Source organism: Urocampus carinirostris, chromosome 7, assembly GCF_059441175.1.
Source record: "Urocampus carinirostris isolate Australia breed hairy pipefish chromosome 7, RoL_Ucar_1.0, whole genome shotgun sequence".
NCBI lineage: Eukaryota > Metazoa > Chordata > Actinopteri > Syngnathiformes > Syngnathidae > Urocampus > Urocampus carinirostris.
Genome location: NC_142355.1, coordinates 34,643,769 through 34,660,828, shown reverse-complemented (window position 1 = coordinate 34,660,828; position 17,060 = coordinate 34,643,769). Strand labels below are relative to the sequence as shown.

The following is a 17,060-nucleotide window of genomic DNA, read 5'->3' as shown; positions in this document are numbered from 1 at the left end:
TAGATAGATAGATACTTTATTCATCCCCGTCCGTAGGGAAATTCACTTCTAGCAGTATCCTTGTGTTGAAAAATAAAATAATAAAATACAAGAAATAGAATACAAAAATACCCAATAAGATGTTTTGCTATAGAGTATTTAAAAGTGCTACGGAAAATACACACTGTAATAAAAATAGGGTAATATGCAAATGTGGGGGTGGGGTTTAATGTGGGCTTTTACTCCCTCGGGTGGAGTCAAAGAGCCTCATGGCTTGAGGAAGAAATGATTACTACTGGTAACCCTGGAAACCTGTACTGTTTCATGTGGGGGAGCGCACCTCTACCCAAAGATCTGGCCTTGAGAGGGATGGGCGCCACCAGGTTGTACTCGCCCAAGACACAGCACAGGTGTGGTGCCCCTACGACCCTAGCAATAAAGGGATCCCTGAACCTGTGTTTTAAAACCCCCAAAAAATAAAAACAATATGGATTGAAATTAAAAGGAAAACATCTATAAACTATCGTAAACATACCCATAGGTTGAGAAATACACGTAACATAATGCTCACCCTAAAGCAGGGGTCCCGAACATGTGTTGCAAGGGCCAGTTGCAGCACACGGGATGATAGTGTGAGGCCCCCACTATTCTATATAAGTTCACTACAAATGTTTCCCTGCCGAAAGTAGATTGTCACCGTCGTTGAACTGAAGATTAAAGGACAGTGGATGTACCTGGCAAATACATTTTGCTGGGTTTCTGCCGTGTGTTAAACGTATTTGATCTGCTTGGCTGTGATTATAAAGCACAAAATGGCTGTATTATTTTCACCTCAAGTCACAGAAGTTCCTTTTTCCGACAATTATTTTGCAAGAAGCCGTGTTCAGAACACTTTGCGTTCAGAAAATTTAAAGCTAAAGACATGCATTCAAATTTGATTTACAATAAATCAATTATTTAGCTCACATATGTATAATTTCCTGATTGATTGATTGATTCTCAATATATATATATTTTTTGTAGTTACCGTATTTTCTAGACTACAAGGTGCACCCAAAGACCTGATATTAACCAGAACGGCACCTTATAACTCAGTGCTCCTCATGGACTGCAAAATAGAAAACAGAAGCTGCCCTACTTACGAACATCTTCCTGACGATCGTTCGTAAGTTGCTTCGGTAGTATATTTCATATGTTTATGTTTATATACTAAGAAATAATCATGTCATAAAATGATGTTCTATATAAAGATAAAGTTGAGTTAAACTTACTTTTGGAAGATGCGCTTCAAGAGGTCCTCCGCCGTGGTAAAAAAGTGGCTGAAGAAAAAGCGTTCCGACCACCTTCTCAACCGCATCAAGCTTTCTAATTCCACTTTCATTTCAAAAGAAACGGCTCGCCCCTTCTTTACACTTCACACCAACCATATTGAATGGATGCACGAGATATTAAACAATAAAAACATCGGTATAGAATGTTCACACACGAACTAGGAAGAGGAAGCAGGATTTTTTCTTCGGGGTGGATGCTGGGTGACCTCTCACAGCGCCACACACCCGTAGTGGCGGAAAAAAGCACTTGAGTAATGTCCTGTACTCGGAGAAAGGTGCCCACAATAAAGAATCTAACAGCAATGTAATGTATTTTTCAACATCCCGAAAAAAATATTTGTAAGTAGGAGAGCCTCTGTACATTTCATTGGAATTCATTGCTACTGCATACAGCAACCATTGATGAATGTGGTATTACTAGATTTACCAAGATTCATGTTTTACGAAATATGTTTCTTTCACCTTAAAATCCCTTGCACTTTATATGAACACTGTTTTGGATGGTGCGCTTTATAATCCAGGGTGCTCTTTAATCCGGGAATAATAGCAATTTGTATAGATATTCTTCCTAAAGATATTCGGGAGTGGTATATTTTTATCCAACCTCAAAGAACTGATTTTGATACCCTACCCTAAGGGATATTATATAGTTTGTTGGCCATCTTGCTGCTACGGGTCCCCCAACAAATGCAAAACACTTTGTGAAAGGCTGGGTAACGAACAAAAAATACTGTACATAATTCCCCCAAATTTATAGAATTACAATAAAACTTGGAGCTCTTACCTTTGTTTTTTATCGAATATTTTTTTCTTGACTATAAGCATTTTTCTCATCTTTAAGCAAGATATTTTGCTCTGTGTAGCGGTTGTAAAATTTGGATTGAATTTAGATTATGATTTTTCTTATTTGTTTATAGTTTTAAAATTATTTTACTTTAGTACATGTTTACGATTTTACAGAAATGAGTAAAAAATACATATACAGATCAAATTTATTTGAAATATTATAGTAAAAAAAAAACTGCTCAATTATATAAAATAACACTTTTATTTCCCTTATTTTGATATTTATTTTCTAATGTTTTGTTTTCATTTCTTAAACCTTTCTGAGATTTAAAACAGATAAAAATATTAAAAAAGATATTTCAAATCAGGTCAAATGTTTAAAAACAGACTTTCTCAAAACATTTTTAGAGCTTCCATATGTTTTTTTAATTGTATTTCTTTAACTGTTTTTACACTGAGACATTTTAAAATACCGTATTTTCCGCACTATAAGCCGCACCTAAAAGCCTTTATTTATTTTCAAAAACTGACCATGCGCCTTATAATACAGTGCGCCTTATATATGGATCAAAATTAAGTTGCAAGGTCTCGCAACAAAGGCAAGCAGCCGCCGACTAGATTTTTCCTCTTAGGCGATGTGGTCCGCGGTGTATGCTGGGATACATATGCTGGCGTTTTATTTCCCAGCCAATGTGTCAATCATCATTTGAATCGATCACTATTGGCTAAAGTTATTCGGAGGTAAAGGGGCGGATCCTTTTTATCATTTACAGGCTCTCATAGGCAAAAGGGGCAAAACAAAGCCTGCAATTGGCCGAAAAAGATGAATGTGAATAGCAAGTGTGTCTACGGCATAGAGGAAATAGGTTTTACCATTCTGTATTTGTAAATAGTTTACTCTCCTGGATTTGCTACACTCACGGATATAAGAGGACCATGGTTGCACATTATTATTGAACGCAACGACTTCGGTGAGCTACTCTGGCTATATATTTTCCCAGTGTCTTGTTTCAGAGTGATCTAGATGTTTCTGTGATGGGTCTTTTTTTGAATTAAACTCAATTCCCAGTGTTTATTGTCATATGCACAGTAAGGTTGCGAGCGAAAAAGAAAATAAAAACTAAGGAATGGTTGGCATTTCTTGAATCCCAAGACTTTAACCTTCTGAATGATATTTGGAACGATGCATTTGAGTGACATCGTACGGACACCGCATCCGCACGTGTCTACGACACGTATTTGCTTCTTTGCAAGCTTTGGGAATGTTAAGGGGGTAGAATCAGTTGGACTGAATCATCTGACTGTTTTGTCGACATTCCCATTGTAGCGCCTTATAATGCGGTGTGCCTTATGTATGGGAGATATAGGACCAAAAACTCTTTTTGGGGGGTGCGCCCTATAACCCGGTGCGCCCTATAGTGCGGAAAATACGGTAATTCAAATTAGATCAATTATTTTAGGTGACACTTTATATTTTCTCTACATTTATATTCATTTTTTAAAAAAAAATCTGATTCTCAAACCTTCCCAAGAAATTAAAAAATAATTAAAATTAGCTCAATTACATTAAATACGATTTTTTTATCAAAGACTCTATATTTTCCCTATTTTTATATTCATTTTTAAACATTTTCAGTTTCTTAAACCTTCAAAAAATATATATTTAAAATCAGGTCAAATGTATAAACTTTCTCAAAACACTTTAGAGTTTCCATATATATATTTTTGATTGTATTTTTTTTTTAACTTTTTTACAGTTTATTAACCCTTCCTGAGAAATTTAAAAAATAATTATTTTAAGTAACGCTTTATATCTTCCCTATTTTTATATTAATCTTTAAACATTTTTTTGAGTTTCTCAATCCTTCTTAGGAAATTAAAAAATATTTAAAGTGTATAAAATACCTTCTCAAAGTTTGCATACATTTATATGTATTTTCAAACCTTCTTTTCAAAAATCATTCAAATCAGATCAATTATATTAAATAGGACTTTTTTTTAAAGTGTTTTTGTATTTTCCCCATTTTTACATTTATTTTTAAACATTTTGTTTCAAGTTTCTCCAACCTCCCTGAGAACGGCGGATGTGAATGGGCATTGTTCCCCCCTGCTGTGGAAGCTGGAGGTGAAGTTCAGGGCGAGGCACCTCCCGGCATGGGGGGTTCGAACCCTTTCCAGGACAACAGCTGTCCGCTGTCGGAACGGTGCACCTTTCCGCAGCTTACGGCTTTGGCGGCCATCTGTCGGCCATCGGCTTACATTTAAGCTCGACCATTTTAACGCCACTAGCGCTCTCTTGCCCGCCAGGCCCCCTACCGGGCTGCAGGCTTTGGTAGATTCTGCAGACCAAGCAATGGAAAAGTGAGATCACCGTAAGAGTGAGCAGGGCTTGTTTGACTTCTTTGTGGGTAAATTAGGAGGAATCATAGTGCACATCCATTCCAGTTGGTGGCAGTGTTGGTTGTCTGCAAAGGTGTACAGAAAATCATGATATTGATTGTTGATTTTGTATAGCATGACCAATTAGAATAAGGAAGATGAGGAAGGGATCGAGTTAGAGATCTGAAAAGAGAAAAAAAAAGTCAAGAAACTTGTATTGCATCACGAGCACTCGTTGAAAATGTGTTTCATTGTCACATGACTTGTTCATTCCTTCATCATCCATTAGTTCATTCACAAATCCTGTTTTTTATATATTCAACATCAAATCAAAAATATTATGAATTAAATAATTGTATTTTTTTACATAGATATATGTTTCAATGGAATGTTTTTGATATTTTTAATTTTAATCATATTGGAAATATAATGTAACTACAAATTTAAAGTGTCTTTTTAGTAATTAAACTACAAGTTTAAATCATAAAATATGAAAACTATGCATTAGCCTTAACTGTATTTTAGGTAACAATTGAATTATTTAAGAAATTAGAATTAATCTACATATGAAAATGCAGGCAGTTTATTTAGTAGTTGAACTACAAATTAAAATTGTGAATTCAAATATTTTGTTAGATAAAGTATAATTTTTCATTGTACAACCCACCAAAAATAAACAAATTAAAATTATGATTTACTATGTTTTTGTTTGAATAATATATATATATATATATATATATATATATATTTATATAGGCAGCACGGCGGGGCAGTGGTTAGCGCGTGTGCGGCACAGTTCTAAGGTCTTGGGAACCTCCTGCGTGGGTTCAAATCTAGCTACTGGACTTACTGTGTGGAGTTTGTATGTTCTCCCCGTGCGTGCGTGGGTTTCCTCCGGGATCTCCAGATTCCTCCCACATTCCAAAGACATGCATTTCAGGTGGATTCTCCGGTCCAAATTGTCCCTAGGTGTGAATGAGAGAGCGAGTTGCCTGTCCCTGTGTGCCCTGCGATTGGCTGGCAACCAGTTCAGGGTGTCCCCTGCCCACTGCCCGGAGATGGCTGGGATGGGCTCCAGCCCCCCCGCGACCCTAATAAGGATAAGCGGTACGGCTGATGAGATGAGATATATATATATATATATATATATATATATATCTCATCTCATCTCATCTCTTTAGCTGCACCGCTTATCCTCAGTAGGGTCGCGGGATATATATATATATATATATATATATATATATATATATATATATATATAAATATTTTAGTGTACATCTAAAATTTTGGGTGACTATATAATAAAATGTAAACAATCACAAAATGTATAAATGAATTATTAATTTTATTCAATTTTTGAATAATTAAAATTGAATTTAAAATTGCAAAAATATTTATTTCTCCAAATATTTAAGGCAGAAATAAAAAAAGAATACTTTAAAAAATACTATAAAGACTATAAATTAAAATTAGAGTTGGAAATTTGGAATTTGCTGTACTAAATAATCTCCTGCTCCACAACATTAGATAATATCCCCAGAATATGTACGGAAGCCATGTTTATTACCTAGATACGTTTTTTTCCTGTGGTTGCGCTGGGCTAAGGCTGTCTAAATAACGGCGAAAGTAAATACAGGTGATGGGTTGATGCTCAGCCTCGCGGCTGACTAAGCGCTTTCAATGAGAAGGAGCTTTGGCGGCTTTTAACGCTTTGTCCTGCAACACGAAGCGTCAGCATCTCGGCGGGGGATTTTCCTGCAAGCTTACACGTATTTACAACTAGCGGCGGCGCTTTTGGCTAATTTGTTGTGTCAGGTGAAGCTTAGCCTCCCTATGCACGCTCTTTGATTAGGTTCAAAGGCAGAAGAACGTCCGAGAGCGCACGCGTAAAATCGCCTCGACGGCAGGGCGCTCATGCGTTTAACTCGCCGGCTCCAAAAAAAAGGAGTGGCTGGGAATTGACTTTGTGTCTCACGAGTTAGCAGGGGGGAGAATAATTGAAGAGCAATGCCTTTTGGGGGTCGTGGGTTTTACCTGATACGTCTTAAGGGAGAGGATCCATGTTGGTTGAGTTCAGTTCATCAATCCAAAGGTTTTACTTGGAGTATCATAATTTACTGGTGTGCCACGGTTGATTCCTACTCAAAACTGTATTACTGCATATCCCTCAAACTTTAACCCCAAATCATTTAACCCCTATACCCTACTCTATCCCTATTAATTCCACTATACACTACTCCCATAGTCTAAACCCAAAACCCGTCAACCTGAAGCCCTACCCTTTACCCTGACCCCAAACCCTGACTGTCCCCCTAAACCCTATCCCTAACCCTTAACCCTACCTGCAAATCGTTAACAGAAATTGTAATCCAACCTCTAAACCCCTATTTAAAAACACTATCCTAACCCTTATATCTAAACTGTGATTAAAACCCCTAACCCTACAAACTAAACCTCAATCCTGACCAACCCCTAAAGACTGTCCCTAACCCCAATTGTAAACCATCAATAGAAATTGTAATCTACCCCTAACCAGAAACACTACCCTAACCCTTATTTCTTAACCCTGCCACCAAACCCTAACCCTAAAGCCTACAACCTAAACCTCACACCTAACCCAACCCCTGAACCCTGACTGTACTCATAAACGCTAGCCCTACCCATAAACCTTAAACATAGATCCTAACCATATCCCTAAACCCTTAACCAGAAACACTACCCTAACTGCTATATTTAAACCCTACTCCTAAATCCTGACTGTACTCCTAAACCATAACCCTACCCATAAACCTTAAGCATAGATCCTAACCCAACCCCTAAACCCTTAACCAGAAACACTACCCTAACTGCTATCACTAAACCCTACCCCTAAACCCTACCCTGAAACCCTCAACTTTAAACCTTATAACCTAAACCTCAACCCTAAATCCAAAACCTACCCCTAAACTTTAATTGCAGCCAAAACCCTTTCCCCAACCCCCAAACACCAACCTCTAAACCAATATCTTAGCCCTTGCCCTAACTCTATCTCCAAATCCTACCCTTAAAACCTACCCTGAAACCTCAAACCAAAAACTCTACAACCTAAACCCTAACCCTAAATACTAATCCTAACCCTAATCCGAAACCCTACCCCTATACCTCCAACCCCAAACCCTACTATCTCAACCACAAGCCTAAATCCTACCCTTAATCCAAATCCCTACCCCGATACCTCCAACCCCAAACCCTGCAATCTAAACCCCAAGCCTAAATCCTACCCCTACCCCTAACCCCTAAACCTATTCCCAAACCAAAACCCTAACTGGACCCATAAACCCTAGCCCTGAATCTATACCCTAACTCTATCCCCTCAAACTACTCCTTCTACAGTATATGTTGTTTGTGTGATCACCAGTTCCGTAGTAGTGGTTAAGCACCTGCCTTCCACAGGTAAAGTTTTGGGTTCGATTACTCCCCAGGCCAACTCAAAATACTTAATTTGATAACTCCTTTGACTTGGTTCAGAGTATTATATGACCTTGTCTGAAATAATTAGGTAGAGGCTCAGTTCATTCACTTTCACCTGTAGCTCAAGTTAGGTGCTAGCTTTCAACATAACCATACCATAGCATAAACCTTAACATTATAATTAACCCTACCCCCTAACCCTAACTCTTAACACTAAATATTTTAGCAATTACCGATGTAATTTTAAGTGTTCTTGGATCAGTAGGCCTATGTGGCTAATCCTCAAGCGTATGTTCGCCCCTCAGCCCTGCCCCTCCACTTTTATTAATGGTGCTCTCAGCCAGCCTCGATTGGAACTGGGAAGCTCGTTTATTCAAGCTACCACGATTAATCATTACATTTACTGTTCCGATTTCATCGGGAACGTGAGAGGAACATGCTGAACGTGCAATCGTGGATTTACCCAAGGGAGGGGAGCAGATAAAGATGGGCTCATCAGTGTCAGGGTCATTTCTGTTCACTCAAATCCAATTAGCGAAACCCGACTTTGTTACGATCCAACCGAGCATAACGATGAGAAAATATTGTTGTATTTCTCTCGTCTCGATTAAGAATGCGATCATCCGCCGTCTACCTTTGACCACGGAGGGCGTGGCGTGAAACTGGAGGCGTAGACGAAGCCCTCAAACCATCTGTCTTGTTTTTCAAGGTCTTCACAGTTAGTAGCGACACCTCCGTAATTAACTTGGTTGCGTCCCAAAGGTCTGGTGATGGAACCGGATTTTTTTTTTTTTTTTTTTTTTTTTTTTTTTTTTTTTTTTCAAAAAAACGTAATTGAGTCAGGTTTTCTGGAGCACTTTGCTCATAAGTCATCTGCTATTGTTAAAATACATTGACCTTAAAAACAATTCCAAACGCTGATTTAAAGCAAAAACACTAGATTGAAATCCTATTTCGAAACCCTAAAAAAAAACTTTAAAACCCTAAATCTGAACTCAAATTTCTTAATTTGAAACCCTATTTTGAAACCCTAAATGGCTTTAACACCCTAATTTGAAGTTGAAACCCTAGTTTAAAATCCTTTTTTGAAACACTAACTATGCTTTAAACCCCTAATTTGAATCCTAAACCCTAGTTTGAAATCTTAGTTTGAAACCCTAACTGAGCTTTAAAACCCTAGTTTGTGGTCAAAACCCTACCTTCAAACCGTACTTTCAAATTCCAGTTTAAAACCCTAGCTGAATTTTAATACCTTAGTTCAAGGCCAGAACCCAAATTCCTAACCCTAGTTGTAACCCTAAAATTGCTTTAAAACCCTACTTTGGGGCTAAAACCCCACTGTCAAACTCCAGTTGTAAACTCTAGCTGCGCTTAAAAATCCCAGTTTCAGGCCAAAACTTTACTTTCAAATCCTCATTAGAAACGCTTCCTGCATTTTAAAACCCTAGTTGCAACCCTAGCTGTGCTTTAAAACCCTTATTTGCGGCCTAAGCCAAACTTTCAAACCCAAATTCGAAAGCCTAAAAACGCTTTAAAACTCTCATAGTTGAATGGAATTTTGACCTCATAGGCAGATTTTCTGATTGCTATTCCAATCTTGTACATCGGTAACGCTGAAATCATTTATAATCGATGCCCGAAGTCGAAAAACCGCAGGGGTTCGCTTTGGTGGAACGCACTCTCCATGAGCACAGCAGGAATTGGATTGCTGCGGAAAAATGTTAATCCAAGTCACAGCTGCTCCCACGCCCGATTTATTATCATGCTACCGTTCATTTATTGAGCTTGAGCGGTGAAACACCACCCGATTGCCAGCATGATTCGACTTTGATTTTCACCTTGGGCGGCAGGGACGGGTACTTAGTACACACCCACTTGTTCCTGTCTTTGAGTGTTTATAGAAATAGTGCCCCGTTGGAAAGGTTTTGTGACACCCTCTTCTGCCCCCTGCAGGTAACCGATAAGATGGCGGCTCAGGAAGCAACTGGGCGCAGCTTCCTGGTGACGTGCTGGCAGCCGGTCCTGATCCTGATGCTGAGCGCCGTGCTGTCCGCCTCCACCACCGGCTGCCCATCCCGCTGCGAGTGCAACATCCCCGAGCGCTCCGTCATGTGCCACCGCAAGAAACTAATGACGGTCCCCGAAGGGATCCCGGCCGAAACCAGGCTGCTGGACCTGAGCAAGAACCGAATCCGGACCATCAACCCTGACGAGTTTGCCGGTTTCACCGGCCTGGAGCACCTGGAGCTCAGCGAGAACACCATCTCTACCATCGAACCCGGCGCTTTCAACAACCTATTTGGTTTACGGACACTAGGGCTACGTAGCAACAAGCTAAAGCTGATCCAGCTGGGGGTCTTCACGGGTTTGAGCAACCTGACTCAGTTGGACATCAGCGAGAACAAGATCGTCATCTTGCTGGACTACATGTTCCAGGATTTGTACAACCTGCGATCGTTGGAAGTGGGCGATAACGACCTGGTTTTTATCTCCCACCGCGCTTTCCACGGCTTGAGTAGCCTGGAACACCTGAGCCTGGAGAAGTGCAACCTGTCCTCCGTGCCCACGGAGGCCTTTACCCACCTGCACAGTCTGATCACGCTCAGGCTGCGCCACCTAAATATCAACGTAATTCGGGATTATTCCTTTAAGCGACTCTTCCGATTGAAGGTGCTGGAGATTGCCAACTGGCCGTACTTGGATACAATGACCCCCAATTGCTTGTACGGATTAAACCTGACCTCCTTGACCATAGCCAATGCCAACTTGACCACTATCCCTTACGTGTCCCTCCGCCACCTGGTCTACTTGCGCTTTCTTAATCTTTCTTACAACCCGATTCACACCATCGATGGGAATAAGCTCCACGATCTGCTGCGCCTTCAGGAGTTTCACCTGGTCGGGGGCCGGCTTGCCATGATCGAGCCCTACTCCTTCCGAGGTCTCAACTACCTGAAAATCCTCAACGTTTCCGGGAACTCCCTGACCACTTTAGAGGAGTCTGCTTTCCACTCGGTAGGGAATCTGGAGACACTGGCCCTGCACGACAACCCCCTGGCCTGCGACTGCCGCATGCTGTGGGTCTTCCGCCGCCGGTGGAGACTCAACTTCAATCGGCAGCAGCCCACCTGCGCTTCCCCTGAATTCGTCCAAGGCAAAGAGTTCAAGGACTTTCCGGACGTCCTGCAGCCCAACTACTTCACCTGCCGCAAGTCCAGGATCCGGGACCGCAAGGCGCAGCAGCAGTTTGTCGACGAAGGAGCCATCGTTCATTTTACATGTGAGGCAGACGGCGACCCCGCCCCAGTGATCATGTGGCTCTCCCCGCAGAAGAAGTTCCTCACCTCCAAAACAATAGGAAGGATCTCCGTCTTACTGGACGGGACCCTCGAGGTCCGTTACGCTCAGATCCAGGACAACGGGACATACGTGTGCTTAGCTAGTAACGCCGGCGGCAACGACACATCCCTGGCACACCTCCACATCCACAGCTACTCCCCCGATTGGCCGTTCCAACCCAACAAAACCTTCGCCTTCATCTCCAACCAGCCGACGGACCCAGGGGGCAACGACACTAGAGCCAACGTCCCCTTCCCCTTCGACATCAAGACTCTAATCATCGCCACCACCATGGGTTTCATTTCCTTCCTGGGCGTGGTTTTGTTTTGCCTGGTGCTCCTGTTCCTGTGGAGCCGAGGCAAAGGCAACACTAAGCACAACATCGAGATCGAGTACGTGCCGCGCAAGTCGGACGCTGGCATGAGCGGCGGTACGGCTGACGCGCCGCGAAAGTTCAACATGAAAATGATTTGAGGGAGGATTTCGACCATAGGAAGACTTTGGAGAAGAACGAGTTGAGGAGTCGGACTTTCAAACGAGAGACCACAAAGGCGGGTCCGCCGCTTCGAGGCATTAGTGAGGTCCGGTGGCCCACTTTATCGGAAGTCACGTAAACACTTTATGTTCCTCTGGATCTAAAATGGGAAAATACCTTTTGACGAGAGTTGCCCGGACCTTGCTGCCAAAATGTGTGGAGCGCACCGTTCGAAGTTTCGGAACTGGCTGTTTCGTGTCCGTATTTATTTTAATTTGCACAACCCCGCCCGAGGTAACATGCCAAAATACGCCGAACCCTTGCTACATCGTGGTTCGCTTCACACAGTCTTGCTACTTTACTGCGTTGTGTTCTGCATTTTACAAGGTTAAACAGTCCATTTGGTTCTTCTCTACTTGTGTGTCAAGGACATTACGATTTTAATACACACAGTAGACCCCCGGGATATGACATTAATCTGTTCTGAGGTGAGAATCGCAAAGTGACAGTGCCGTAAAACAGTATATAGTAGGTATTGTAAGTACTACTTGAGTGAAACATACGTGCATATGATTAAAAAACAATAGGAATGACTTGACCTGGTTGAGCAGAGTAGCTGGTAGATGCAGATGAGGAGGAGGAGAAAGCTAATTATAAAGGAAAACAATTTTTAAGCTTTCCTGGTTTTTAAACAAATATATATGTAAAGTAAAAATAAAGTTGCATTTACCATTGGAGTGCCATGACTTGACCCGGTCGAGTGGCGTAGCGGGTAGATCCAAAAGGGAGCGGCAGTAGCTCAGGAGGTAGAGCGATCGTTTTAGGATTAAGGGATCCCAGTTCGAATCCCGGCTTGTCCGTGTTACATGCCGAAGTGTCCTTGGGTAAGACACTGAAACCCCAATACCCCCAATAAGCAGGTTAGCGCCTTACATGGCTGCACAGATCACGGCCGCTATTGGGAAATGTGAAGCACAATGTAAAGCGCTTTGGGAAGTCATTGACTTGAAAAGCGCTATATAAATGCAGATCATTTCATTTCATTTCAGAGGAAACGACAGATTTAAATTAAATTTGATATGGAATCTGATATTAAAAACTTGTAGGGATTCTCATTGCCTTTGAAGATTTCCTTTTTTTACTACCCTCAATTTTTGAAATAATAGTTCCAAGTACGGTAACATATAGAGAGTACGGATTGGTTTGCCATCTTCATTCTTCTTTAAAGTCTTAAGCTTTGTTTCGATGGCTATCATGTTTTTCCTTTTCCCTTTCGCATCACTGCATGCCTTGGACTTATGGCTAATAGATACAGTCCAAAAGTAAATTACTTGATCACCAACTCGGAAAGTCTTTACCATTAAATGAGGGAAGACTAAGGTACTGTGGCAGGTAATTAAGACAATAAGATATCCACATTTTCTTTGTGCCGTGAAGCAGACCAATAGCAGACCAGAATCTTATATGACGTCAACCAACAGCAGACTTGTATCTTAGAGATGCAACTTGTAATATTCATTTTTTGGAGGTACGCAAAATAATTTGTTGAAAATACCGTAAAGCGGGCCAAAAAAACATCTAATTCCGCACCATTAAGTGAAAATGTCGTAAAGCGGAGATACTGTATCCTGGGGGTCTATTTGTAGTTATTTTCATACCACCATCCGAAAGTAACTCGCCAAAACAGACAAGCTTATCCATCGATGACTGCTTAAAACAAGGGTCTCAAACGTGCGGCCTGGGACCCATTTGCGGCCCTCGGGGTGATCGTTTGAGGCCGCCGAATCACTAGGAAAATTCAAGGGACAGTGTGTATTATTTGACCACCAAATACTGTGATATTCTCTCATGCAACAGAAAATGAGTGCTAAAAATCTCAAGAATGAAAGCTACAGTCTCAAAGTGACCAAACATAAGGCACCATTTCTCTTCTATTTTTTTTTGTTCAGCCTTTTGCCTGATATAATCATCTCCCTTTAGATGAGCCTCGCTTCATGTAAAGTAAATAGAAATTTCTCGCCCTCTACGAGTATGTATAAAAAAAAAAATCATATTTATATATGGTCATGTATGTTTTTACAGCTAGGTAAAAAATAGTACACATTGTCCCTTTAACTTCTGACTATGTATTCCTAAATGTCACGCCGGATGATGTTTGGAAAATAAAAATCGCTAGTTTTCCTTCGTGGATTCCATCAGGAAACATTTGAGATCACTAAGGAGTGTTTGAAGAAATATACATTTATTTTTGTGTTTTAATATTGCGAAAAACGTTTTCACGTCAAACTAAACATAAGCCAGATACATACATACAAAAAACATTATCTTAACCTAGTGGCAGAAAGTTGGAATGATTTTAAGTTTTTTTTTTTTCTTATTTCAACAAACTCGGATCTTGTTTTTTAAATATAATAAAAATTTTATATTTTCTATATAGATTAAATTAAGTAAAAATAATGCAGAAAAAATGAGAGAATATTTTGCTTGTTTTAAGCGTATTTTGGTAGTTTCAGTACATCTTTTTTGTATTTTTTTTAACTTGAAATTAGAAAAAATATTGTATTTTCCTCTAACACATAGAAAAATTCCCTAATTTAGAAATTAATCTTATCTGATAAAAGACATAATTTCCCTTAATTTAAAAATGAATACAAAAAAACATATAAAATATCTTAAAATAATAACAAATATATTTAAAATAAACAAAATAATCTGCCGCACTGTAAAAAATGCCAAAATATTTTGCTTATTTTAAGCATATTTTGGTAGTTTCAAACCATCTTTTTTGTATTTCTTTTAACTTGAAATTAGAAAAAATATTGTATTTTCCTCTAACACATAGAAAAATTCCCTAATTTAGAAATTAATCTTATCTGCTAAAAGACATAATTTCCCTTAATTTAAAAATGAATACAAAAAAACATAAAATATCTTAAAATAATAACAAATATATTTAAAATAAGCAAAATAATCTGCCGCACTGTAAAAAAATGCCAAAATATTTTGCTTATTTTAAGCATATTTTGGTAGTTTCAAACCATCTTTTTTGTATTTTTTTTAACTTAAAATTAGAAGAAAAAAAAACAATTGTATTTTCCTCTAACACATAGAAAAATTCCCTAATTTAGAAATTAATCTTATCTGCTAAAAGACATCACTTCCCTTGATTAAAAAAATAATTTTCTTATTTAAAAAAAACATATACAATAAATTAAAATGATAACAAATGTGTTTAAATTAATCAAAATAATCCTCTGCATTGTAAAAAAATGACAAAATATTCTGCTTGTTTTAACTGTATTTTGGTAGTTTTAAGATATCTCTATTTTTGTAGTCAAGTTATTTATTTTACTTAAAATTAGAAAAAAAAATATCTTATCTAGAAGCTGATAGATTGAATTTTCTTCAAACACATGGAAAAAAATTATCTTAGCCAGTAAATCAGATGACTTCCCTGAATTAAAAAACGAATCCTCTTATTTTATTTAAAAAAAAAACAGATAAAATATTTTAAAATAATAACAAATATACTTAAAATAAGCAAAACATTTTGGGACATTTTGTACATCGAGGAGTATTTTTCAAATCACTATACTTTTTACATTTACGTGAGTAGTTTTGTGAAGAAGAAACAGTGCTCTGCTACATTAGTCTACATTGAAAGCGTTACTTAAATCCCGTCCACATAAGTACGTGTCTGTCTGTCTCTGCTAAGGCACATTTATTTTGTCAAATAGCTCGTTTGTTTTATTTAGATTTGAACAGTGATCCCAACAACCACCAGGTGGCACTTGCGAGCAGGGTTAGGGACGCAAGTAAGAGTAAGAGTACTTTTACTTGAGTAAAACTTTTGGCTACTCGACCAACCTCTGCTTAAAAAACGCAAAACACTCAAAAATGATAAACGATTTTTAATATTTTTAATTGATTTTGGCAGTTTCAAAACATTTAAACTGATTTTTTTATGGTTATTTAAAAAAAACTTGAAATAATAGAGTAAACGTTTACACATAAAATATTAAAAAACGAGAGCTAGCAAGAATTGTTTCATTTTTGGTTGTCATTTTTCAAATATATCTGAATACCAAACATTTTACCTAAAATGAGAAAAATGATCCACCCACTTTTAAAAATAATAATGTTGTACATTTAAAGTAAAAAAGACAAAATATCTAAAAATAATAAGAAAAAAAAAACCTGAAATCAGCCATATATTCTGCCAATTAATTTGTAACATTGCTGAGTGCTTCATGTGACCAAATTCCAAAATAATATTTCATTTCAAATCCCTGATTATTATATGAAAAGAGAAAAAAATAATCATATTTTTGTTGTTATTTTTCTATCGTTTTTTGACACGTTGTTGATATTTTTGACATATTTTGGCCGGTCAAAATCATCCTCGTTGTAATTTATAGAGCAAGCTTCCCCGAGCCTTAGTTTCTAAATCGCACACTGTGGACAGCAAGCCCTTTATTTTATTTTTCGCAAAGGACGCTAGCACGCTAAAGACGCTAATGGCTAACGGGCGCGGGCACGAAGGCGCTAATGGGCTGCAAAAGCTCTTCGGTGTAATCCCTTTTTTTGCAGGAAGGAATAGAAAATAAGAAAAAAGAAAATGGCCACCAACGTGAATGCCGTCTGTGTGTTCGAGGTGTCGACTAGGACTCTGTATGGTTGTGTTTTTGTTTTTTGTTGGATTTTTGTTTAACCTTCCTGACATTGTTTTTTTTTTTTTTGACTATGTTGTCGTCGAAGCCGGATTTTTATGAAGAAAACAAAAAGATGATGAAAAAAATAGATATATGGAAAAAAAATCAAATTGTTCTGTGCAATAAAGGTTATATGCAGATTTTTTTTTTTTTAATTAACAAAAATTTTGTTGATGTTCAATTGTTGACGATATGCTATGTTGTATTAAACAATCTATGGATTTTTTTTATAAAAAAAACTCAATGGTCCTGTTTTCTTTTACCTGTAAGGATATATATTAACCTCAACTACGAACTATAATTTGAAACCCTAATCTTGGCTCGAAACCCGGTTTAAAGACCTCAGCCTGAACCTCAAACTGCAATTTGAAGCTCTAACCTTAGGTGGAAACCTTGTTTTGTATCCATATTCGAAACTTCAAACTGCAATTTGAAACCTTAATCTTGGCTCAAAACCCTGATTTAAGACCTCAGCCGACACCTCAAACTGCATTTTGAAGCCCCGGCCTCATGTGGAAACCTTATTTCATATTCATATTTGAAACTTCAAACTGCAATTTGAAATCCTAATCTTGGCTCGAAACCCTGTTCTAAGACCTCAGCATGTGT

General features: G+C 38.6%; 1 protein-coding gene across 5 annotated transcripts in view; it reads left to right on the top strand.

Annotated features, from left to right (window-relative positions):
* Positions 1-16,739, top strand: part of lingo1a (leucine rich repeat and Ig domain containing 1a) — a 123,041-nt gene extending 106,302 nt beyond the window's left edge. For all 5 annotated transcript variants that reach the window (XM_088340685.1, XM_088340687.1, XM_088340684.1 and 2 more), the window contains one exon: positions 9,879-16,739. In XM_088340685.1, the coding sequence (XP_088196811.1) occupies positions 9,891-11,738 (1,848 nt within the window). In that variant the 5' untranslated portion in view covers positions 9,879-9,890 and the 3' untranslated portion in view covers positions 11,739-16,739. The remainder of the gene's footprint in view (positions 1-9,878) is intronic.
* Positions 16,740-17,060: the final 321 nt, after the last annotated feature.